This window comes from Poeciliopsis prolifica, unplaced genomic scaffold, assembly GCF_027474105.1.
Source record: "Poeciliopsis prolifica strain line A6 unplaced genomic scaffold, Auburn_PproV2 SCAFFOLD006, whole genome shotgun sequence".
Classification (NCBI taxonomy): Eukaryota; Metazoa; Chordata; class Actinopteri; order Cyprinodontiformes; family Poeciliidae; genus Poeciliopsis; species Poeciliopsis prolifica.
This window is the reverse complement of record NW_026562381.1, coordinates 15,632,062-15,658,872: the sequence shown is the minus strand read 5'-3', so window position 1 is coordinate 15,658,872 and position 26,811 is coordinate 15,632,062. Positions and strand designations below refer to the sequence as shown.

The window sequence follows — 26,811 nt, the reverse complement described above, 5'->3', positions numbered from 1 at the left end:
AACAAAAAGTTAAACTGTAAAGGTGTCATAGAAAACTAATTGTTCACATACTGTGGGAAACAGTTTTTCTCCTCCTTCTTGCTGTCAGAGGTAGCAAGGATAACAAAAGCTGTACGCTGTGAGCTTTAAACCTTGAACCTGTGAGCTTACCCTGATTCATCATTTACAATTCAGCCCCTGCTCCCAGGTATTCTTTCCACATTACACCTTTTATTTGATGTGAACCTCCAGTTAGACTGTAATAAATGACTAACCCGTCACAGAGATCAATTTGACCTTTGGGCTGAGAAAGACATTACCCAAATCCTCTCTTAAAGTGACAGATGCTTTCAAGCTTTCTATTGTTTTTTTTTTTTTTTTTTTCAATGAAGTAGTTGCACACAGAAACAAGTAAATCTCTGTCAAAATTAATCACATTAAATTTAAGTTTTTCTTTTCTTAAATAAAAAGATCACAAAAATATAAAAAAATAATATTTTATACAGTGAATGTCATTCCACAAAGCCTAACACTGCAATCATGCACACATAAAGGGACAGCGGGTAGCACTTGCTTTTCAATACCTTCATTGAAATAAATGACAGACTCCTCCGCAGGCTGCACCCACTGCGCTTTTAGCCTGAGTGAGAGGGAGAGTAGCAGCGAGCAGGCAACGGATGATTAAAGCCACACAAAAGGTTGGGAGACGTGACAACATGGGTGCAAGTCAATCAGCGGTCTGCAATATGATCTCCAGGTTCCAGGTAATGTGCACAAGGTTAAGACGAAGGAGGAATGAGAGGGAGGAGCAGAGGAATAATAGCCTTATGTTGCAGAACATGGTCAATTTTCATGACCCCTTAGAAGACCAGAGAGAAAATATTCTCCCCAAACACAAAAGGGTGTGTTTTTATAGGGTAACACTGATGATCATATAATAATTTGAGATTCCCCATTTTTAGTGCTCAAGATCCAGAGCATAAGTAAACCTGCCTGTGTAAAAGATCTCAAGGTTTGGAGGGCTTTTATCACTGGCAGGTGGTAGTTAGGATTTCAAAGCACAGGCTCTCTAAATTCCTAAGAAAGTTCGTAAAGACAGGCGAACAAATAAACAAAAAGAATGTTCCAGGGGGACAAAGACCTCACCTGAATGGTAGGTAGACGTGTGGTGATGGAAAGATGAGCTCTGGAGAAGAATTTCTGAGCTGTCACGAAATATATGAAGGTGCAAAAGCAGCTCATTGTGTTATCAAAAGGGTATTTTGTCACTGAATCCGACATGGAGGTAAAACTGAATCCAAGTCACTATTTGCAATTCATGACCTGTGGATGCAAGTGTGCGCAAAAGAACAGAAATGTGATTCTGAATATTTGTATTCATACTTGTGTGCTGGTCAAACCATAAGAAATGTGTGTGCTTTGTCTCTTGCTCTTACTTCCACTCACTCACCAACACCCTCCTTGCCCTCCCACCTCTGCCTGTCAGGAATATGGGCCTCTGATTGGGGGCCAGCGGCTCAGTCGCCACAGAAACTGCACCAAAGCAAACAAAGAGGTGGACTAGAGCTTAGGGAGTACCAGGACACAAAGGGAGCACAGTGGAAGATTTCAGAGGGGACTCAAACAAAGCAGAGCTGCAGCTACACAGCAAAGCCAGAATAAACACTGCTTGTTGTGCCTCTCATTAACAACATGGTTTCTTAAAACTGGGCACTGGAATCTGTAAAAACCCTGTTGTGCACAAGGCTGAGGAATTCAAATGAATGCCATCGTCCTTCTCTCCTGGATTTGAAATCACATTATTCATAAATGCAAATGAATTTGGTTGAGATGTGATTAGTTAAATTGAACAAATTTTTCAGGCAGTGGATAAATTAAATCAAGTCATTTAAGTTCATCTTAAGCCAATCTAACATTTTATCATACTGAACTGACTTTAATTCAGATTATTTCTGCTAAAGATCCATTAAAACACAATTAAGATGAGATGAGCCCCCATAACATGACAAACCAGTCAATACTGTTATAAAGATAAATGTCTAAAGACTTTTATTATTATAAATTAAGCTTCATCAAGAAAACACATTGCTATTGCTTCAATAAAGGTTTTTAATAACCAAAGTACTGCTGGGTATGTCTTTTAAAAACTCAAATAATATTGACAAATGAGAAATAGAAGCTGAAACTGGTACAAAAAGGAAGTCAGTTGGCTGAAGAAGGAGATTACATTTTCTTGGGGGGCCTGTGGTTGCTCCCATCCTTATGGACTCATTAAAAATGGCCTTGACATTAAGGGTCCACTCTCTTTCAACCTGTGTGCAGCCATGATGCTGAGATCAAACGGAGTGCTATAGGTGAGGGCACTCTGAATGGCCTAAAGCTGGTCATTCATCCTTTACAAAGACAGGAAATCAGGCTAAATGGAGGCCCAGCTCCTCCTCTGTCCTGCTAAAGACGCTTCAGAAGTTGCAGAGTTTTTGCAGAGAAGAATTTCAAGTGGTCATGGCCCTTTGATGGAGAGTCCAGAGCCAATAAAACCCAGGATTACTTGTGCCAAAGAAACACACCTGCACTTCATACATTGCCTGGCTCTTTTCCTAATCACTAACCCCAGGCAGGATAATGAAATGCTTTTCCAACAAAGAAGGCTAAAGACAAAAATATTTTTGTTTTGAAATATTTCTGGCATGTTTTCACTTGTCCAGAATGCAATTCTCAGTAAATTTTCTTGAGGTGGTCAAATTCCTCCTGGGAAGCAAAAGCCTTTGCTTCCCAAATCCTTTCATTTTACAGTAGAAACACTTCTTTGTCTTCAAACTTACAATTTTTTTTTAAAGAAACAAATTTTTCTAATTCAATTTTTGCATAGGGGCTGCACAGTGGCACAGTTGGTTGCACTGTTGCCTTGCAGCAAGAAAGTCCTGGGTTCGATTCTGCATGGGGTTTGCATGTTCTCCCTGTGCATGCGTGGGTTCTCTCCGGGTACTCAGGCTTCCTCCCACAGTCCAAAAACATGACTGTTAGGTTAATTGGTCTTTCCAAAATTCTCCCTAGGTGTGAGGGTGTGCATGGTTGTTTGTTTTGTTTGTTTCAATGTTGCCTGGCGACCTGTCCAGGGTGTACCCCGCCTCTCGCCCGGAATGCAGCTGGAGAGGGGCACCAGCAACTCCCGACCCCAGTAGGGACAAGGGTGGACAATTAATGGATGGATGGAATTTTCTCTTAATCAGTAAAAGAAACTTACTGATTTAGTCCTAAGATATAAAAACACCTGCACTTTTAAAAGAAAATGCTGTTATGGTGAATAATGGCAATAAATGTAAGTACTGATGTCACTTGCTGTCATAAAGATTGCAAAGTAGGAAAACTCAAAGTACATGAAAAATCTAAAAAAGGTAGGGAACTAAATAAGAGATGTTGCAATTCTTGTAAGAAGTTGAAAATATGAAATTAATATCTTGCTGACTAGAGCAGGGACACTCGACTTTCAAGTGGCTTTTACCCTGTGGATATTCTTAAGGCCTTGTACTGATGGTCAGACTTTCTCCTTAATAAGTTTTGCAGGAGACCAAAACACACGACTTCATCAATTATGGTAAGTTGTTCTGGTCCTGAAGAAGCAAAGCAGCCCCAGACTGTTATCCTACCAATTTTATGCCAGATAGTTTCCAGAAATGTAACTTTTGACTTGTTAGTCAAAAGAATATTGTCCCAGAACCTTTGGGCTCATCACAACTTTTTATTATTATTATTATTATTATTATTATTATTATTATTATTTTTGGGACAAATGTAAGATGCACCGTTATGTTCTTTTCGGCCAAAAGTGGTTTGACCTCGAAACTCTCCCATGTATGCCAGTTTTACTCCGTCTCTTTATCATGGTGGAGTCATGAACTATGACCTTATCTGTTGTTCTGGCTTATTTTGTTATGTACTGGATGTATTGTTGATGTAGGAAGTAATTTTGGTAGGTCGGTCACTCCTGGGAAAGTTCACCGCTATTCATGGCGTCTCCATTTGTGAATAATGACTCTGACTGTGGTGGTCTGGAGTTCCAAACCATTATAAATGGCTCCATGATCCTTTCCAGACTGTGCCTTTGTTTCTTTTCTCCTCTTGAGTTTCTTTTAATCAGGGCATATCTTGTTTTTGAGATCTTTTAGCCTACTTCATGTAGCCAGACAAGTTCTATGTAAGGATTTTGTTTAAGTTACAGGACAAATAGTAATCAGGGTTGGGTGGGGGGAGGGGAATTAGAAGAATGGGGTCAATCAGTTAATTTAAACTTTTTTGTTTTATTTTAAAAAGTGAATAATTATATTTTCACATAAGGCATTTGGATGGTTTCATTCATTTCCTAAATAAAATTATGATTTGGAAAGTATATGTTGTGCTTACTCTGATTACTGTTTCTTTTTTTTTTTTTTAGATGATCTACAATGTAGAATCATTATGTAAAAAAAGTAAATAGTAAAAATCTCTGAGAAGGCAAATACCTCCATGGTGCTTGAAGAGAAAATTAAAACAGCTTTTTTTTCCCCACTCTAAAAGCCGAGTTTCTGTGTGAACGATTAGGCCTAGAGGCTCAAAATGAAGAGCAGCTGCACAGCCCTCTTTCTTCTGTTGGCCTTATACTCTCCATCAACCTTTGCCTCTAAGGTCCACAGCAGATACATGATTGATAACCATGGAGCTGGCTGGTTCTAATTTTAGCCCTTTTTCACTTGGAGACTCTCAAAGCAACAGGTAAATTGGACACAGAAGTCAGAGCTGATCCATGGTATAAATAAGTCCAAATAAATTATTTTCTATTTTAGTAATATTTAGTAATATTCTATTTTAGTAATATTTTCTATTTTAGTAATAAAACACATAATGTGCTTTCTGTGGAAAGCACATTATGTGACTTCAGGTATCGATTGTGCTAATATTAAAATTTAAAATTTTAAATTTAAATAAATTTAAATCATGACTTATCACAATTAGTTTATTTTATGAAGTCACCTAAAGGTAGCATATTCACATTTACCTATTGACATTTTTATATAGTATTATCTGAATTTTTGCACCCTTCAGTTTTTAGGACTCCCTGTGTGCTAATTTTAAGGGCTAGAAAAGAAAGATTTTTTTCTGTTTTCACACAGCCCCGAAGAACAACGAGGTAAAGAACTAGCTATCTGAAGAACAACCTGCTTTCAGGGTCTTTTTATTGACTGAATTTATATCCACTCATATGGAAGATGCAGTGATGCAACATTTATTTAGCAAACTTCAGCTTTAACTGTGCTTGCTTCCTCTGTGTTTTGTTTAGGTTTGAAATAGATTGTTAATCGTTAAGTTAAAGTTTTTACATTTCATGAGAGATGTTTCAACTTCAAAGTAGTCAACTTTCATTCTGGATGTTTCTCAGTTGGCCGTGAACCCTTCCAGCGTATGACCTGAGGGTCATGACTTGAAGAACTTCAAGTCATAGGCTGACCTGAGGGTCACAGCAGGAGCTGTCCTTAAAGTAAAACAAAATAATAATAATAAAAAACAAACAAACAAAAAAAAACATACGACCTTATGTGTCAATATTTCTTATGCACCAAAGAATATCTCTGTGCTTCAAAAAATCTTTAGCAAAAATGCTTTTCTGCAAGATAATTTCTCATATGGATGGTAAAATGGTCTAGGAAACCACTCCTGAGATAGCAGTAAAATAAGGATTTGTCACATTTCTATGGATGACAAATAAACCAATTTATCTATAAATGTTGAATTTAATGTCATTTTGAACTTTAGTTGCACATTGGGTAATGCATAAGCTATTTAGGACACATGCGTGCTCCCGTTCTCTGAATGCTCAAACTGTATTATAACTTAAGCTCTCTGCCAGTTCCAACATTTCAAAACTCTCCTCTATTTGAATAGCTGAAATTGAAGTAAAGCGGCACAAAAATTTCAATTCAGCTTTCATATTGACCTCAAGAAACATCAGCCACGGCATCAATAAGTGACACTGACTCAATAATGATTGGCACCCCTGATAACATACAACATAATCTATTCAGCCGTTGAGGTTTTACTTTCTGCAATGAAAATCAATTGAAACGATTTTCTCTTCTTGTGGACTTCATCTTTGTTTTTAGAAAAGATTTTATTAAAACTTCTTACACAGTGTGAAATGTCCAATTCAATATCTGCAGAGATAGCCTCAAATCACGAGTCATTTTCATGATTCAGGGCATACAAGTTTATCTTTTTTTATATTCAAACTAGACTGTTCTTTGTTTACAGAGAGAAAAGCCAACTGGGTCATTTTAATTATGTGAATGTCATAGTGTTATCAGGCCAGCAATCTACTATGTACATGTAGGTCAGGGTCCATTGTGCCTCCCATGTAGGTTTTTATTTTTTTAACCACAGCGTTTCCCTGTCTGTCACTCATGATTAATCTGCTAATGTCCACATGCAAATTCTCAAAGCAGGCCTTCACTGTGTGACTGTACAGCTAATGGGTGCCAGAGGAGTCTTTCTAGCCATGACATGCATATGTATGAGCACGTGTATTCTGTAGCAGCAGTTTCTTTTGATCACTGTGTGAAGATTGAGTGGGCTAAGATGAACGATAGTTCAAAGCGGGGGTACATCAGCGGCTGACCACCTGCCTTTCATTCAGCACAGGGATAACAGATGGGCACAACAGACTGCAACACACCATTACCACCCTGTAAAGTCAGGATTCAGGTGGCCTCATGTTTCATCAAATAAAGGCTCGCATAACCTGAATAAGACCGTTGCACATTCTGGCATTCACTAGGATGGAAAGAAATGGGATTTGTTTACCTGTAATAAGCAACATTTTAAAGCCAGAACTCAAAGCGACATCTTAATTTCTTTTGATAGAAACAAGCAATTTGTTCATAGAAAAAAATAAATAAATAAATCTTGCTTCTCTGTTCTGTCAGAGCATACAGCAAAAATTGCAGAATCAAAGGGGTGGAGCCTAAAACGTATCATATTCATTATGTATGAAATATTGTAGGAGTTTCTCCTTCATCTAAAAATATTTAGCTGAACTTGTTACATGATTTCACATGCAGGCTGTTTAAATCTATTCAGCTCTTTAAAAACAGGACAATGGAGTAACATTTTGAGATTCTTTATGGTCCCTGTAGCTGTGGCCGCTGCTACCAATTCTTCATTAAAGGAAGTTATTGACCAGAAATAACAAAAGTTGCTGTAGGTTCATAGACTACACTAAAACCTGTTTGCACAATACGCAATCTGCATACAATTATTTTGCATGACAAAATAATTGCAATAATTCATGTTTTCGTCTCTCAAAACAATGTTTTGAGAAACGAATAAGATCATGAGTGGAAAAATTGGTTAAAAACCACAAAATCTGAATGAATACACTTTTCTGTTATTGAAAAATATACATATCACAAGACTTAAGGAACAGGTGTAGATTATCGACTGAAAAGATAATCTTAAAGAGTTGAGAAATGTCCACTTGCCCAGAGGAAATTATTCAGTACTTCAGTGTTCTTTAGTGCATAAACTGTTCTGGAAATGTCTTCATTTTGAAAATTATTTAATAATTTTTGTTCACACAAAAAAGGAATTACTACAGAGTCAATCATACAATGGAACTGACTGGACTTCCTGAGACAGCAGACTTCTCACCAATTGATTGAATTTCACTATTTGGATTAACTTGAACAATGTTACAAACATAGGCAGCAATTCAACAATACATGGACAGTAACTTTAGAATGTTTTGGATTCAAGCATTAGAAACAAAGAGAGGAGGAACAGAGCAAAGTAACAGCTAAGGAAGTGCAGATGAATTAAAAGAGAATGATGGACAATATTCAGACGTCTGTCAGAGCAGCAGTCACACTGTATGATTTATCTGGAAATATTAACACAAACTCAAATACATCTGTGGCTGTGAGTGTAAATATCAGCTGTCCATGTCTTTGTTCTTGATTGACTATAGACTGACTTAAGCTCATGTCCAGAAATTGTCTGACAATCCTTTTACAATTAAATAATTTGTCCCAGAATGTTTAGAATTGCAATCTGAATCCACCTAAAATGGAAACTACAAATACACTATTGTCTTGTACTAATTGTAATTTTTCTTCTGAGGTGTTCTTCTCAGGTATATCATCCATAGTTTTAAAATCAAAACTTTATATAAAAAGCATATTTTAATCAATAAAGCAACTAGATTCAGAACACATTTGCTATGCTTCCGTACGCGTCTTCAAAACCCAAATATGCTGGAGTATTCCTGGGGATTCTGGGACGCATCTGGAGCCGCTGTGTGCCTCCCATGGTATTTAGTAAATTGTAGCAATGAAGAAATCTTTCTATTACAACTAGGAAATTGCTTCTGTCAAGACCACTCAACAGGGGGAGATAGCTCTGGCTTGAATTGGATCTCAGTTTAAAAAAAGAAGTAATCTAATGTGACATCTTGATAACATCTATCATGAAAGAGAAAGAAAAATTATGTTCTGGTGCCAGAGGGCTTTTGGTTTTAAATTTCCTTTCAGATTGTAGATGTGGCACTAATGCTGTATATTTAAAGCAGCTGAACTACTTTTATGAGATTCCACTGCTTCTCCATCAAAAAGCAAGATTGCCTCAATCGTAGCTGATAGTAATTCTTATTCACAAAATAAAAATCAAAGCTTGCTCAGCTGCATCGTTTCAGTGAATAAAAACCTTATTATCGCAGTTCTGCGGATGTAGCCTGCATATGGTCCAATTAGCCTTTCAGAGTGTTTAATAAGCACAATCAATGTGCAGGGAGAAGTCAAACTGTGCTGAAGGAACTGCAATTTACTCAGTGGGCTACCCTTCCCATATGGGGCAAAAAAGGAGGAGGGGGGGAGACCTTTGTGGAAAACATAGTCATTCCCTTTGTAGCATTTTTAATGGTCAGTGCCTTCTGGTCAAAAGGTGGTCTGGTCAAAATAAATGCAGCCTCATTGTAACACAGTAGAGGAGAGCATTATATAGTTTAGATAAATGGTGATTATATAGTTTATCACCATGGTGCCAGAAAAACTACATATTTACAGAAAGAGGCACTTCAGTTAAAGGATTAGTGGGAATCAATTATTGAGGCGGACCACCATTTTCAGTCTCTGCTTCTTAAGATGTTAAACAATAACATCATCACAGAAGGGGAACTGATGGTCCCTTCAGCAAAATACCAGCAGTAAAAAAAAACAAAAGCCATGGTTAAACTCATGGCTTCCAATTTCTTTGCCTGAGGCTTAAGTTTTCAGTCTCCAGTGGGTTAAACGATGACACTCTGGATAAATAACAGAGTTGGACATGCTAGAACTGAACTTAACAATGCACTGGTTTCATGTGGGCCAAGTGACCTTCTGTTCCTAACAGACTCAATTCTGCAAAACGGCACAGTCAAATGAACATCCCAGACAATAACATGCAGGTTTGAATCTGAGGCAATTTATCTAATCTTCACTGTTCAGTCTCATTGTAATGGCATCTATGCATTTAGCTAAATAATGACATATAAAATAAACGGAGCTTAAATTTTGACGAGTAGACAAGATAATTACTTTAAAGCAGCTCAATCCCACTTTGAGAGATGGATGTGAAAACAACACTGTCACATAAAAATGTTGCAAGAGGAACATACCATGCTGGCAAAAGGTTCAGGTGTGGAGAGTTTTTGATATTTTTTATGAGCATATACTAGAGGTTAATTTCAAGTGCGACACAGCTGTGTTTCCCATTGCTGTTTGTTAGAATGGGGGTGGGTGGAACAGGGACAGATGTCAATGGAGCAGACAGGGCCATCAGGTGAAGAACAAACAGGACAAGAACAGGTCTGCTGATGTTTCTGTCACATCACTGACAGAAACATAAGTTGAAGTATTTTATAATTCAGATGTTAAATCTCTTCAGATTTACCTACATTGTATTTGCACAAACCTTTTATAAATTTAAGTACATTCATAATGAGGAAATTTCCAGAGCTATGTGTCAGCACAAAGACGTTTAAGATTTTAACTGAAACACCTCCACCTTCGTAAAGCACCCAACAATTCACCGTCAGCCACCAGGGACTTACCACAAAGTGACATACAGCAAGGTCATGGAGTACAAGGTATGCATGGATGCATTCATCATACGTCGAGTCTTTCCTAAGAACAAAGTAAAACCTCACCAATAAACTTCTGATCAGGTACTTGTGACAAAACATATTTTTTTCAGCAGCAATAATATTCTATTCACACAATAGGTCCTTCTGTTCTGGTAAACTGGTATGATTTATTATCATACAGTTTCTTAATTTTTTTTAACCTGAAAGACAACATCTTTGAAATTGATTATCCTTCACCTTGCTGCAGCATCAACCCGAAGCAACCCTCATATTGTGTTCACTTGTCACTGCATCAATTTTCTGCTCAAAAATGAAGTGCAAAAACAATTCTGCAAGTTGCAAAAACGCATTCTGAAACCAAATATAGCCCCTATGTTAGACAAGGGTGTCCAGTAGAGAGATCTGGGATTTTGTCTATTAAAGATTCAAAATCACAACAATGTAATGTGCGTAATGTATTTGAGCAGTCAATCTTATGGTCCACCTACATTAAAAGGTTTTGTTGAGAGATTGGAGAAAATGAAACTATGTTCATTCAGATATGGTCACTTGGTGCATGAGTACAAATAGTTTCTCTCCACCTGCTGTGCTCTATAAAACTAGACTATGCACACATTGATTTCCCTCAGCAGCATGGGTAAAAAAAAGAAATTGTTTAAATGTAAACAAACCCATGAACCTATCAATACACACAAAGCCCTGAGGAGTGTGGAATGACTAATAAACCAAACAAGAGTGAAGGAGATGGAAGAAAAAGCTGCACTGACAGGATCTCAAACTGAAATCCACAGGGAAGCGTCATATTGCAGCTATGACTATTTGATGGGAAAATGCAGAGCAGAAGCATCAGATCAAATGGAAAAGCACATGAAGATTTCAAGAACCTTTATCACAGGAGAAATATCATTTTGAATCAGCTCCAGCAACAATTTTAACAAAGACCATCTATGACCATCTATTTTTGTCAGAAATTCTCATTAAACCATAATGTTACAGATGTTGCACTATTTATTTATTTTATATCAGCAGATATTTTTAAGTCTTCTCGTCTTTCTCCTTCTGAAAATGGTTTTATGTGGTTTTATGTAGTTTGTTAAAATGCTAGACTAAAGTTGGCACTTCACTGAACATTTTGAAATGACTCACTGACAGTTTGGCTCTTAAAGTATTTCAGTGCTTTTATAATTCATGAGCCCACAAAACTGAAAAGTGAAAACTAATTCTGGCTTCATAATGCTTTGCTTAGAATAAGGTCCCATTCCCATGAATGGAAAAAATAAAATAAAATCTGAGCATGGTCACTTGTCTTAGACAGTACAGTCTTTCTTTGCAAAACAATGGTCAGAGCCTTTAAAAAGATTTGGCAAGACTTGCATAAATAATCATGCCATCATTTTACAAACTGCATAACAAAAGATATCAAATACAGATGTTAGAGAATATGATTTTCCTCATTTTAAGATGCTGTGATTGGGACTCTGATCCACATCTTTCAAGTTTGACTTCAAAAACCTTGTACCTGCTTTATTTTTATCAACCTGAGTGACAAATATGATGTTGATAATGCAGAAAGAGTCTTTATGCTTTAATTTTTGGTTGACATCAATGAGATTTAAATTATGTTCTTAAAACTATTGCCTTCTGTTTTCTAATACAATGTCTATTAAAAGCCATTTATGGAAAAGATGTGCTGAACAAGTGCATCTCCTCATCTCTTTTAACATCAGTTCAGCCAATCAAATGTGAAATGGCTTGGTGAGTTTTAGAAACACCCCACAGTGAACTTTGATTGTGAGGGATTTGGATGTAGCGGACAGGTAATTCCCCCTGGAAAAGGAGCTTAATGCTCTCCTCCCCCCAACCCTTTTGAAATTTCCTCAGCTGGAAAATGTGTCTGCTTTCGAGAAGACAAGAGATCCCCACAAGAAATAATGACCAAGACATTCAATTCAGGTCTTGAAATCTTACCTTTTGTCAGTCAAGTGGTGAAACATTCTGCAATAATTTCAGGATTAACCAGATAGTTTCAAAACAAACAAACCATGTCGTTGTTTGAGACAATGTCACCTTGAAGTAGATTATTATTCCTTGTTACAACAGAATTTCTCCCTTTTGTCCTTTAACAATTTGAATACTCAAATGATGAAATCAGCTGTAAAGCATGAGGTTTTTTTTCTGCACATTGCTCCAGAAATTTACATTCCTGTCACTTGTCAGTGTGGTCTGTCTCAACTCAGTCATTTTGGCAATATTTGACCTTCTGCTGAAGTTTCTATAACACATAAAGTCCACATTATATTTATCTAAACATTTTCAACCAATCGCATTCACGGATATACTAGATTAAAAACACTGGCATAGATTTTGTATTATAATTTAAACAACATTATTTTTGTATGTTGGTTGTTTGTTTAAATTAATAAAAATATTTGCTGCCGGCAGGTATTAAAATTCTTCAAATTAAATAAACAACTAGACTTTAGTAAGTGTTTTGTAGTAGCCTATTAACTTATAGAACAAAAGAAAAAAATCTTCGATCATTGCACATTTGTAGAAAATTTAAAAACATGGTAATCTGTATGTTGCCAATTATAATCCAAGGCTTTCAAATTACTCTCACAATTAGAACAACATACTAAACAAATCTCATGTTGTATTTCAAAGTATCTCTGTCCAGTGTAGAATAATCCAGATTACAGTGCACAACATTGAAAAGTGCCCACACTCCAGTCAAGCAGCAGAAAACCTTTGAGTACATGTGCCACCTTGTGTCACAGATGTGCCCTGAGCAAAGAGCCATACTGCCAGATATTCTCTGAAAATGGAATAATATTAAAACACAAATCAGAAAATGCTTAGACTTAACACACAACCAAATTGATGAATTTTATTGTCACCCACATAAAACTGATTCAAAATGCATAAGAATTTTAACTAGCTTCTCTTTTAATTCAACTGTCCAGTTATTTGACATTCCCCCCTTCATGGTAGTTGACAGGTAAGTGTAGAATACATGGGAATGAAGTATTCCCATGTAGTGAAAGATAGCTGACCTCCAAGTTCTGCTCAGTGATCAGTGAACACGTGTGTTATGCACCCCCCACTGACACACAACAGTTCAGCCGACTGCACACACTCAAACATCACCTACCTTACAAACTCACTACTGATGTTGACATTAATGAGAAAAGAGACGCTCTCATGAAGGTAACCAAAGGTGCTAGTCATTGAGATATGACTCTGATGTCGCTGTAACAAGCTGTCAACTCAGTGAATAAATCATAAATTCTCACAGATTTATGACTTTTATTTTAATATGTGCATAAATGTGGAGCATTTTCTGATTTAAAATCAGCAGAGAAAAAGAAAACTAAGGTTTATCCCATTGACTCTCATGCAGAAAATGTATATTCCCAAATTACTGCAAATGCCATAAGAGCATATTTATTTATCAAACGTATGGGGGCAAAGTCAGAAAGACAGGATAAATACATATACATCTAAATTAGAATATCAAAAAAATTACATTATTTCTGTCACTCAATTTAAAAAATGAAACTCAGTTTAATTACATGCTGTGTGCACCATTTACAACAGTGGTAATTTTATTGATTATGTCTTTCAGCTGATAAAAACTTAAAGACTGCTGACTCAGTAGTTCATTGGCTGGAAGTCAATGACATCCACTATACTGAGGGCAAGCCATTAAAAGGTCATTGCTAAAGAAGCTGGTTGTTCTCAAAGTGTTGTTTCCAAGGATTTTAATGAAAGATTGAGTGAAAGGAAAATTGTGGTAAAAACGACTCACAAGTGGTAGAGACAACCCATTCGAGGGTTTGGGTTAATTTATGAGTTAAAGCTGGAGCTTCAAGCGTCATCTGAACGAGGTTCACACGATACATTCAGGAGAAAAAGGACTTGACTGGTGTTCACTGGTCCAAACACTTTTCAATAGTTTCAATGTCAATAGGTGGAAACACTTAAAGTATGTTACTGTGTTTATGTGGCGTCTACAAAGGAGTTTCACTTTCAGAACCTATTTACTGAACTATAGCTGTGCATAAATTACTGCTAGTAATTTTTATTGGTTTCTTTTATATGCTTTTCGTAAAATCTGTAGTCTGTAGTCTTAGGATGGATTATTCTCTCCTTGAACAAGTACAAGTAAGCACCCAATAAGCCCTTTGGTTGCCTGTTATCCGGCTCTAGAAACTGGATGGATGGAGGCATAAACAGGTCTGAACAAAGTGCAATGCCTGGAATCACATCACTAAAATTGTTGTCAAAACCACATGGCAGGAAAATCACCCACCAGCCAGTTGTACAGAAAATCAATGCAAGTTGGAAAGCTTATCTACATTCAATATGGACAAATATGGAGTTCACTGTAATTATTCCTAACAATCAATATTTTCCTTAATAGCTAACTATTTCAAAGGGAAAATTGTTTAATCACAGGTTTTCAGTGCACACAAAGAAATCTCACACACCAGTGCACAGAAATTTAAAACGTAATGCTAAATAAATAAAAAAATAATAATTTTATGTTTTAGTTTCTGGCTCCCTGACAACCCTGAAATTCAGTTAACATTCTCCAGCCGATTCCAAATCTGCACTCTGGTTTCCTTTCCATATCTAAATATTAATAGTCTCCATTACAGAAAAATTACTTTCATCTCCGTCTCACATGGAGGGCTTAGATTTTAATCAAGGCATTAAATATGACTTTCTATTCCTGCAGATGGGGAAAGATGGCAGACAGTCAATTAGTATCACACTCTGTTTGCGGTCTCACAGTGAAGCCTGATAAAGTCTTTGTTGTCACTGAGATGCAGTTAGAGCGTAAACAAAACACAAATGAGGCAACATAATGATGAGATTCTGTCAACAATCAGTGAGCTGCTATTAATATGAAAATATCTTCATTTTTAGGGTGAAACTGCTTATGCTATTCAACTCACATCTAATGATTTTGACTGCTGACATCATCAGTTCTGATTTCAATCACAGCTGGTGCTGTGCATCAATATTTGCAAAATTAGGCTAAATTGGAATAACTTTTCTCCACTTTTGAATCAATCACCATTAAAATAAAAGTCTAAGAGACACTTTGATCCACAAAGTAAGTTGTTCTATTCTGAAAGTATGTTAGTGGCAACTCTGTGTAATATTAACAATATTTTTCTGCTTACCTTCAATTATTCTGTTCATTTATTCATTTCATCTGATTCTGGGTGTAGTTCCAGGTTGAAAAGTTAAGTCCAGCTCTCATTGACAGATAAAATTAAAAAAGAATTATCTGGCATATTTAGGGCCTACCAGGTTTACCACCACCTGGACACACCCAGCAGCACTCAAGGTGCTCACTTGTGCGCTCAATAAAGCCTAATCACCTCCAACAAGTTTTGTCTGACTATAAGAGCATTTACTCCCCAGCAGTCGTGTGTGAAGTTATTGTTCTGGACATGAAGCTGTTTCAGCTAGAAGGTCTGATATTTGTGCTCATCATACATGCTGCCACAGCACAGCAGAACTTCAGCAGCAAGTTTAGCTGCTACAAACCTCAACCTAGAAAATCAAACTATGGAGCTAAGTAAGTATTGTTTTTTTCTCTCCATAGTTTTATATTCTCTAAAGGTGCAGTTAATGTGGTTTAAATGGGGCCATAGTGGTTAACTAATGCTTTTTCTGTTGTGACTTCACTGAGATGAAGATAATGACTGTCAATCTGAGGTGTTTCAGTGGATCTGTTGTTGAGGTTGACTTGTCTTCCATAGAACTGCATCTCGTCCTCATGAACTCCTGAACCTTGCTCACCTGCCAAAGTCCTGGGACTGGAGGAATGTGAATGGTATTAACTATGCCAGTGCCACCCGTAACCAACACATCCCTCAGTTCTGTGGCTCCTGCTGGGCACATGGTAGCACCAGTGCTATGGCAGGTAAATGGTACCAATTTCTGGTGTTGATGCCAATATAGCTAAACTTTCCAAGAATACAAAATGGCTGCCATTAAAGCTATTGTGGTTATGGCTTGAAGAAATGATGACTTGAAAAATGTCTTGACAGAAGGTGGAGGGCGGGGGGTGAACACTTAAATGGGAATGTGGGAGTTAAAGGCTCTGGATGACTTACCTTAGCTTTTCAATTTCACTTCCTGTAGATCGTATCAATATTAAGCGTGGAGGGGCATGGCCGTCTGCTTTTTTGTCGGTCCAACATGTAATTGACTGTGCTGACTCTGGCAACTGTCATGGAGGAGATCATGCAGGTGTATGGGAGTATGCCCACAACTATGGGATTCCTGATGAGACCTGCAATAACTACCAGGCTGTTGACCAAGGTAACAATTAAAGCCTCACTAGTTTCTACTTGAATAAGATGTCTTTATAGTTGGAATATATTTTTCCTAAACTGCAAACCATTCAATTCCTGTGGCACTTGTACAACTTTTGGGAAGTGTAATGCAGTTCAGAACTACACATTATGGAAAGTGGGAGACTTTGGTGCTGTGAGTGGAAGGGAAGAGATGATGGAAGAAATCTATGCTGGAGGACCAATCAGGTATGAGTAGAATAAAATGAAGACTGCATTCAGAATGCTTAAGTTGAACTTGTGCTCATGTTCTTACTTTCAGCTGTGGAATCATGACCACTCAGAAACTTGATGAGTATACTGGTGGCGTGTACTCTGAGTATGTCCAGTTTCCTGTCATTAACCACATTGTGTCAGTAGCAGGCTGGGGTGTGGAAAATGGCACTGAATATTGGATTGTTCGTAACTCTTGGGGAGAACCTTGGGTGCGTCAAGTTACTACTTTTTTTTTCTAGATTTAAACTAAATTTTGGCTGAACATGGTTGCAAGTAAACAACTTTTCTTTCAGGGTGAGAAAGGTTGGCTCAGGATAGTGACCAGTGCCTACAAAGAAGGAAGTGGAAACTTGTATAATCTTGCTTTGGAAGAAGACTGTATAGTTGGAGATATGATCATTCCCTTAAATTACCAATGAAAGTTGTGGATATTTAAGAATTGATGTATTGTAAGCTTAATCACCATTAAAAAATTGTAACTGACTGAATTTCTCGACTGTAATGTCTTGGATGCAACTTTAGCGTTCTGATTTCCACTGGGTTGCCAACTGTAGTACTTGGTACCTCCTGCTCTGCCATTTTAAAGACACACCACAAGCAAATGACTTGAATCCCAAATTCCTTGCACAGTACTGGTGAGGCATTTACTTTTTTTTTTTCTCCCTCACCAGATAATCCTCGAGTGTTTCAACTGCAGCTAGTTAGTGAGTCAATGCAGACACTCGCCTTGGGGTAATTTGTAGTGGCAAATTGACCAAAAATTCAGACTGGGGGAAATGCAAGAGTGACTGTAAAGTCTCACTAAAAGCCCTACATGGAAATTAAAGTCTAGATTTTATACTGCTACAAATATCTTGGACTTAAAAATGGTCTATTGTCAAAAATGACTCTCTGGAAACCAGAAATGCATTTATCAATCTAAAACTTGGGTTAGAATTAGCTGTAAAAATGTTTGGGCCATGAAGCTTTGCAGAGGGGTGGGTGGGTGGGTCAGAAAGCAAATTGGGTTCAAGTCTTTGAAATTGGCTTATGAAACTGCAATTGTTTGTGAATCCTGCATCTTTGCCGTTCTGGCCAAAAATATAGGTTTAAAATATCTGTAGTTTCAATCCTACATGATAAATTCATAAACTCAATGATGTTTGTCATTGAAACATTTATTGAAAGTGGATATGTTCAGGTATTTTTCAGAAATATAATTCAGTCATCCTGGGACTGCATTACATATCAACAGTCAATAGTGTTTCAAAACAAATATTTTTATGAAATCAAGCATTTCACAGGGGTACTTTTGAATTTAAGTGTTTTTATTATAACTCATAAGCTGTACTTGTACAGGGCTTGATCTAGTCCAGAAGAACCCCAAGTTGCTTCACAACTTCCACTCATCTTTTCAAGCACACATTCATACTGGTAAGTTACTACTGCCCTGTAGCAGACTGACTAGTAGTACAGCACCATCCCTGCAATTTGACCACCACTAGGCTTGGCTAGTGAAGTGTTTTGCCAGCAACTTTGATTACAGGACAAACTCCCACCTATAAAATCAAAGATATTATGGATGTTGAGCTTTGCACCTTTTAAGCACACTTGTTTGGAATACATCTGAAGCCTCAAACCTTTAGGTAATCCATAGGGGTCTCCTGACCTTGGGGAATGGTGTCCTTCAACACCTGGACACCAACTTGCTTTGATGCACTGCAAACAAATGTCCTGATCAAAACCAGCTGTCTGTAGAATTTGACAGGTTGGCAGAGTTGAAACCACTCTTTTAGCTGTGTTGGAACAGGAACACATCTAAAATCTGGACGTCGGCTCCTAAGGAGTTCCAGAATGCCTAAGTCACTCTACCCTACAACTTGAGTTTTTAGTCAATAGCCAATGCACTCTGAAGGGCAGACAGGTTTATATGCTAAAAGTTGTGAAATTGGCTTCTGCTCTCAAGGGAGCTTCATATACACTTGAGTTTTAAGTTAAGAGTACATAAAGTGTATGTATGAAGCTATACCTTCAGAAATATTTAGCTGCGTGGAAACTGAAGTGTTGCTTTTAACCCTGATTTGCATCTGAGCTACTACAATATCAAGTGAAAATGTCATTGCATAGAAACCTTCCCTTTTCAGAAAACCATAATTTATCACTGGAAAAATTACTTTAGCATGATGTGATCCAGGTGAATTTAAGCGGTTTAGTTACATAATTTTATAAAAACACTAATTTGTGGTGTTGAATGTCAGTTATGAATTGCATGGAGCAATCCCATCCTTCAGGTTCCAACAACAGTAAATCAAGCAGGTCTTTAATAAAATCACTGTTTATGTAACTTCCTAGTCTTGATTACACAGACTCAACTCGCTTATTGAATGAATGTTTTATTGGTTTTAATTCTAACAGGCCTCTGGAGAAAGTCTGTTAAATCACCAGCTATCTATAATAGCAAACCCAACAGCATCATCTGAATTTATGTGCAATTATTGAAGCCCATTTTCATGCTCTGGAAAATAAAAAGAAACAGAGTACTCAGATACTTAGTTCAGGGAACGCAACAACAATAAAAATGCAAAAACACAAGCTGCTGTGCTCTGCTGCTGATATGGAAATGCTTTCCATTAACTCCAGTTTCCATTCAGCTTCTCATGGGAGAACAAAAGGATAATCAAACCTTCCGCTGTGCTCTGCAAGCCTCAAACCTTTAGAGCTATGCTACTTCCAAGGTGAGACATGCTGTGAAAAGAATAAATAAAAATGAGCATAATTTTGTTGCCCAGAATTAAGTGATCAAGCCCCCACCCTCCAGCAATCTTTCACATAAAATCAAATTTGCGGTTTGATTAAATTTCCTGCTTGCTCTCTCATTTGCATAATCACAAGCAGAGCTCTAATGGTCGGGAATGAAAACACATGCTAATCTATGCGTCGAAAGCAAAAAGTTATTTTCCAGGATACCAGAAAAGGTTTGAAAAATACAGGTTGCAAAAGAATGAGTCCTTTTAACATAAGTGATTCAGTATTCATCTTCATCACTGCAATCAATATGACAAAATGGATTTCTCAGCAATTTTTGGAAACCCATTATATATAATTTTAGGTATTGATTTATTTTGTTCAGTAAACATGTAAATGAAGGAGGTGGAAGGTGTATGAACATGTTTTTTTTGTTTCTTGAGGCCTCAGATTATCAGCTTTAACAGATTTGAAGGGCATAGCCACAATGAAAGTATTCTTGAACAAGGCATAGATCTGATTTATCCACAGAATCGCTCTTCAAGGCCACTACGGGAGTCAGCTTTTTTATTGGAGGAGGTGGGATGGGGGTGCGGGGGGTAAAAACTGTGATTTACTTTGCAAAAAAATGCAGCATAATAAAGAGATTTCACAGAACCTTCGAAACTGGAGGGACTACATCTTATCATCACTCAAAACATGCCCACACGATGCTTGTAAATTATTACTGCCTGGGGATCTTTTTAAAAGAAAGGAAAGAATTATTTCTTGTTAATGAGTTCCATAATATTTTAAATAATTTATCACATCAAAATGAACAGTGTTGTTTTTTATCTCATATCTGACAAATCAGCTTTTTTCATCAAAAAGTCTTTTTTGAGTGCAGGATTTTGGATTAATCAAATGTGAAAGAGTAGCTCTATTAAATGAAGTAAATCAGAATTTAACAAAAATGTCTAATTGAACCAATTTGTGTTAAAGAATGGGCTTCATATCTCATCATATATCATCACTGAAAATGCACAGTTCGTTTTCCAGACAGCAGTCGTTTTTCCTGTTTTTCTTTCAAGCAAAAGAAGCCCCTGACCAACAATCAGTCAGCAGGATTCCAGACTAAGTTTCCAACCACATCCATCCCACTTGTTCCTCCTTCTGTCAAATATACCCGTGCAGCCTCAAGGCAGCAACAGAATTAGCTCTAGTTAATGAAAGAGTATTAATTTCTCTCAGTCACAACAAAATAAAGGACTAATGTAGCCATGAATATTTCAGTTACACTGCAGCAACACTGGGATCTGCTCTCACAATCTTCCCTGGCTTGCAGAAAAAGAATTGCCCATTAAATGCATTATTAATGCTTCATAATAAAATTTATATTTTGCAGCGGTGGGATGGAGTGAAAATCCAATGAGGAGTCAATACTATTTCAAACTAACTTGCTGAACGCTTACAATAATGAGAAACTGCCTCCACGCCTCTGCAGCTTGGTGAACAGAGCTCCTCTTTCTGTTATTACTCTGTGTAAGGTGGTGGATTCTTATCGTATCCATTAGAAATGGATGTGATCCTTCCAAGTAAGTAATGTTTTATTTTATTTATTTATTTATTTATTTTTTGCAGTCTCCCCTTGGAAGTTTTAATTAGAACAGCAATCATTCATGCTCTCATTGTTTCAAGAGAGCCGCTTCAGCATTCTTTAGATGCCCACTTCATCACAGGATCAGAGGCCCACAGAGGGTGGACTGTTCAGGGTGGCTGCCTCGTGTGTCCTCTGCATTTTACCTCCGCATTCATAAACTGATTCTCTACTGAAACGCAGCTGTAAAGAAGGTTTAGCAATTTTTCTGGGACAGAGATAAGTTTAGACTCAGAACTTGTTAGATTCGAAATACTTACAAAACAAAACTAGAGAAGCTTGGGCTATATGATCCCTATGGAATGTTGTTTCTGAGACAGTTGGACTGGAAATATATGTCGAGCCAGAGAAAAAAACTTAGTTAGTTTTAGTGGTCTGATGGAAATGTTTTCGTTTGGGGTCTGAGGGAATTCAAACTTTTGATGCCACTTTTTCAGCTTGTTTTTTATGGAGCCGTCTTTGGCAGATGGTTTGATAGAAATAAAATATTTGCCTGACAACCAGCTGTGGAATCATGACCACTCAGAAACTTGATGAGTATACTGGTGGCGTGTACTCTGAGTATGTCCAGTTTCCTGTCATTAACCACATTGTGTCAGTAGCAGGCTGGGTGTGGAAAATGGCACTGAATATTGGATTGTTCGCAACTCTTGGGGAGAACCTTGGGTGCGTCAAGTTACTACTTTTTTTTCTAGATTTAAACTAAATTTTGGCTGAACATGGTTGCAAGTAAACAACTTTTCTTTCAGGGTGAGAAAGGTTGGCTCAGGATAGTGACCAGTGCCTACAAAGAAGGAAGTGGAAACTTGTATAATACCCTAACAAATAAAGAAAAATAACATTGTGTTCAGTAACTTCTGATTTCTTCAGTTTTCCAGAGAAAGTTGTTAAACACAAACAAGTTATTAAAAGTTTGTGTATCAAAATGAAATTGTCATGTTCTGCTGTTTGTACCTTTACATTTGAGTTGCTGTTTTGTTGAAGTGTTTGGGTGTAAACTGTTTTCTCAGGAGTGCAAACATCCTGCATTAAATAGACATAATAAACCCACTTTGCTTCATGCTGTTGCCTGACTGATGGCACAAACTGTATTAGTAACAAAAAGGCTTTTGTGAAAATGTGGGGTGGAAAGTATATTTATCTGTCCAAATTCGTTTGTTTGTCTGTTGTGCAGTCATTTCTAATTTCACAGTGAGGTTGTAGTTGAAATGTCCAGGCAGATTTTTAAAACATAAAGTTAAATTTTCTTAAGACAAATTAGTTCCCTTTGGGCAAATGCATTGCCCTTGTTACACTGCAGTAATTTAAACCAAGAAAGTAATGTTTTTATGTTTTCAGCTGAAACGCGAACAACACAGTGCCTTGTATCCAGCCCTCCTGAGTCTATTGGCAGAACCATATTTTACAGCTGCAGGGTCTTTTAGGAATGTGTTGACCAGCTTTGCACATGTAAAGACTGAAATTTCTTCTTTGCAAACTAACTAAGCAGAGTCAGACTGAGTGGAGAGCCTATGTGAGTGAACGTTTTTAAGTGTTGCAGATCTTCAACTTAATTTATGTTTTGATTTTAGATTGGGATTTCTTCATTTTAATCAAGCTTATTCTGGTATAGGTCTGCATGTATGTGCAGGTTTTAGTGAACCTCCTCCCTGATCTAAAGTCTTTTTCATCGTCAGATAAGTTTTTTTTGTGGTATTTCTGCAGGATTGCTCTTTATTTAACTTCAACTAACTCCAGCATTATAGCTGGTCCCCTGAAGATGTGTTCAGGGGCTTCGGTCAGAATTTGTTTTCTGCCACACTCTGCACATAGATTACAAAGCTACGTTTTGGTCTTATCTGACCAAAACATGGCTGGTGGCTTGTCAAAGTCTTCCAGAGCTTTTCTTTTGACCTTTCTTGTAGCCATTTTCCCATGAAGATCTCTAGAGTTCAAGATGATGAACAGTGTTTACAACAGCCACAAACCATGTTTATCATGTTCACTATTTACTGCAAATATTCAGATTCCCATTTGATTAGAGACTGAAATCCAATAGCATTGCAGAAATGTGTGCCACTTAATTTTGTGTTTGTCTATTTTCACTTGGCAATGCCAAAGTGACCAGAGCTGTTGCCAACGTGGCCATTGTGGGACAAAATCAGTGACTTCTATCTTCCACTCAGTGGTCTTTACAGTTGCTTCCTCTAGTTTTCTTGAAAATGTCATCCTCTCAAAAGAGTTTGACATGAACACAGTAGTTAGTCAAGGGTCTTTTGGTTCATATGAACTGACCCGCAGCTGGATGATGCTGCCCCCTGTTGAACGATTCATCTTCATGTAATCTGCTATATGTGCACAATGGCATACAGCAGTTATCAAAAACTTAATTGCATGTGTTAATTACTTTAAAGATTTTGTGAAGTTGTGAAAATTAGAAACTGCACATGAAGGAATTTTGAGGCATAAAGATTTGATTCAGTTGTTACTTTGTGTTCTAAAATATGGCTTCTATGAGAAAATAATGTATTTATTGTCTTGGCGCACAATGAGTTAAAATGTGTCTTGATAATGTTTACTTGCAGTAACTAATATTGATTAAGAGATCATGTGAAACTTTACAATTTTTATTGAAAAAGGGGAACATTTTGGTCTCATTTTGAAACTCTGTGATTGACTACATAATGGTTTTCAAAGCAAACTCATTTTCTGCACATTTTTGAAATCATTAAACATTAAAACCATTTTTCCCTCTAAAAGTAAAAGACGTTCTGGACGTCAGAGAGCTGATTGATGTCGCAGTCGAGGCTGCCCGCAGGAAAACAAATCTGTCTAAATGTAGCTTTGAAGAAAAGGAGCAGCTTTCCCCCCTCTGATCAGAAACTTGGGTTTAGTGGAAAAGCGCCCCGCCCTCCTGGTCCATATAACCAGAAAGCCAGTTTGCAGGACGCTCAAACAAAACAGGAACATTGGAGATCACTTCGCTGTGTATGAAGTATTCCTGGAGGTGAACTCTGGCTACTCTGACCCAACGGATTACACTGGATGTTTCATCTTTTGACGGCAGGCAAGCAACCACAAGTGACCATGGATTTTCTCAATCACAACTATTTGAACGCGCGCAACCCCTATGATTACACTTTCAATTTCTGGAACGACTATCTTGGACTCACGACATTGGTTACGAAGAATAATAAGCTCAACATGCCCCAGAATCCGAACTCTATCACCGAATCCCTGAAAGCGACACTGGGTTTGGACGATTCCCCGACGTGCCCGTGCGTAATCGCGGGCGGCACCGGAGAGAGCGGGCACCTGGACTGCTGCTGCCCGTCCGGGAGCCCCCCGTCACCCTCCATCCTGGACCTGAAGGAGCGCTTCTCCATCCTCAGCCCGTTCCAAAGCCAGCTGCCGGAGCGCGAGATGGGCTTCGGTGGAAGCTTTGCGGGGTTCGATCTCTTTGGTGTGGAGCGGAAGATGCGCAAACCCACAACCAGGGGCAAACAGGAGCCCAAAATCTGCGTGTTCTGCCGGAATAACGGAGCCCCGGAGGAGGTGTTCGGCTCTCACGTCCTGAAAACCCCAGACGGCCGAGTTGTGTGTCCGATTCTGAGGGCTTACACCTGCCCGCTCTGCAGCGCCAACGGGGACAATGCCCACACGATAAAATACTGTCCACTGTCAAAAGACCAGCCATCCCAGCGCCCATTAAAGGGGGGGAGGGCTGTGGGCGGTAAGAGGATGAAAATATTTTAAATAGACGAATCTATAAAGTAAATTGAATTGCACTGAACAATTTCCAGATGACTGTTTTGATTTCGGTTTTAGCCTTTATTCCTGTCTCATAAGCATACTGTCTCTTTCCTTTGTTCCATCTATGAGATTGCTTCTATTTTTATAGTTATTTTATCCACATAGAATCATTTTCTGCTTTATTCATCAGATTTACTCTTTTCTCTAGTTTATAGTCATTTGAGTGTGTGCATACAAAAACACATATGTATCAATAATCCAACATTTTTAAAAGTATTTTGGTCACATAAGAAAATACACTGACATTTGGTAAGGGAGATGAATGTCATAACCAATTTCTACCAAGTATTTTTGTATGGTGAGCTAAAAGCTCGCTGCAATCTTCTTTCATGTCTTAGAGAAACCAAAGTCATGTTTGCCATTAAAAAAGCAGAGGAATGTGTTGGTAATGTGTATGTGTGGGTCTGAGTGAAGGAGGAAGTCTTTGAACCCCTCCGCCTGTCTGAAAAAAAAAAAACTCCACCACATGTTTTCCAACTTGCTCTGAAAGTTGATGCTCATTCTGGCAGGAAGGAACTAAAATAGACAATGTCACTTCTGTTTTAGCTTCATGTTCTCTGGGGAACAAACAACTGATAAGAAACCTATTATATGTCATACCTGAGCAGATTTGAAACTATTTCATATTTTTATGTTTACATTCCCAAATAAAAGTGACACACTGGATTTTATTTTATTTCTTTGTAAGTCCTATGTTGTAATTGTACTTTTTTCAATTTTTGTTTCCCTTGACAATTTGTTCAGCTAAGCCTCTCATGGCCAGGTCTACTCTGCTCTGTAAAACAGTGTAAGTCCTTATTACCCGAAAAACATAGCAAATGAATGTCAGTAAACAATAATCCATTATTTTTTTTTTTCTTTTCTGAAGAATCCCAAAAAAGATGCAAAAATGTCCTGAATGTACGATTCAAAGTGTCACTTGTGGGACTGCACGTTTCTGAAAGTTTTGTTTACCAAAGGAAAACAACTGCATTAATGAGAGAAAGACAAAAGATTTGCTGTACAGTCAATACAAATGATGTTTATTCAGTATTTTAACATGACAAGTGACTTCAGAGGGCGCTACCTCAACGGGATTTTGTACTTACATGTAAAACAAAAAAATCAATAGCAGTTTATTGATATAGTGCTGCCATTTATATTAAGGGTTTTTGATAGTATTTTTGATCTTTGTATAACATAATTGTATTTTCATTTTGTTGCATTTAACACAATGGAAGTGAGTTTCCAAAAAGCTATGATAAGCATTACTTCACCAAAAGGTGATTGTCTGTAAATAATGAATATGCCCAAACTTTTGAAAGATTAGCTGTCCAATGATACATTGAGGGTGCAAAAGAGTGAAAAAAATGCTGACAACAATTGCCACTTTTAACAGAGGTTTTTGATTAAATGATTAAGAGAAAAATAAACACTGTTGAACTTTGTTATTTATATTTTACCATATTTTACTGTATGCTGCTGTGCAGAATAACATGAATTCACTAGAGAAATAAAAACATATCAAATATTTGAGCTACATGGCTGTGTTCTGTGGTTTACTTAATAACAGAGAAGTATACAATCATGTCTCTAAACAAGTCTCAGATTACTGCTGCACTGAAAGTTGAACATCTCAACCAGGATAGTTTCTGATATGATATGTGGATTCATGTTCGACATGTTCTACACTCATACCAGTAATACTTTAACCTTTGATCCAACTCAAGCTGATCTGCTGCCCTGACATCTCAAAGATGTTTCCTGAGAGGACAAACACAGTGCCACAGTTGTTCGCTGTTGTTTAGGGAGGTCGGCCCACGCAGGAATGTCTTGGCTTGTGTCTCTGGTTCAGAAAGATCATGTTTGCGCTGAAGTGGATTGAATAGCTGGCTCTTCTGGCCTTCCCCGCCTGCCATCTGTGGAATGGCTGCTGCAGACACATTACAGGGCTCAAAAGCAGGCAG

General features: G+C 37.6%; 2 protein-coding genes across 2 annotated transcripts; both read left to right on the top strand.

The window, feature by feature from the left end:
* The first annotated feature begins 15,588 nt into the window (after positions 1 to 15,588).
* On the top strand, positions 15,589 to 17,132 carry LOC129360609 (cathepsin Z-like). Its single transcript, XM_055030936.1, has 6 exons — positions 15,589 to 15,716; positions 15,901 to 16,064; positions 16,286 to 16,465; positions 16,536 to 16,686; positions 16,760 to 16,922; positions 17,007 to 17,132. The coding sequence occupies exons 1-6, from the start codon at positions 15,589 to 15,591 to the stop codon at positions 17,130 to 17,132; spliced, it is 912 nt and encodes a 303-aa protein (XP_054886911.1).
* Positions 17,133 to 23,996: 6,864 nt separating this feature from the next.
* LOC129360818 (nanos homolog 1-like) lies at positions 23,997 to 26,386 on the top strand. Its single transcript, XM_055031254.1, has one exon. It carries the CDS (start codon positions 24,098 to 24,100, stop codon positions 24,806 to 24,808), a length of 711 nt encoding a protein of 236 aa, XP_054887229.1. The 5' UTR covers positions 23,997 to 24,097; the 3' UTR covers positions 24,809 to 26,386.
* Positions 26,387 to 26,811: the final 425 nt, after the last annotated feature.

Coding starts and splice junctions, on each gene's coding strand:
- LOC129360609 (XM_055030936.1), top strand. CDS start 15,589: ATGAAGCTGTTTCAGCTAGAAGGTCTGATATTTGTGCTCATCATACAT. Junction 15,717..15,900: donor AAATCAAACTATGGAGCTAA/GTAAGTATTGTT, acceptor TGTCTTCCATAG/AACTGCATCTCGTCCTCATG. Junction 16,065..16,285: donor TAGCACCAGTGCTATGGCAG/GTAAATGGTACC, acceptor CACTTCCTGTAG/ATCGTATCAATATTAAGCGT.
- LOC129360818 (XM_055031254.1), top strand. CDS start 24,098: ATGTTTCATCTTTTGACGGCAGGCAAGCAACCACAAGTGACCATGGAT.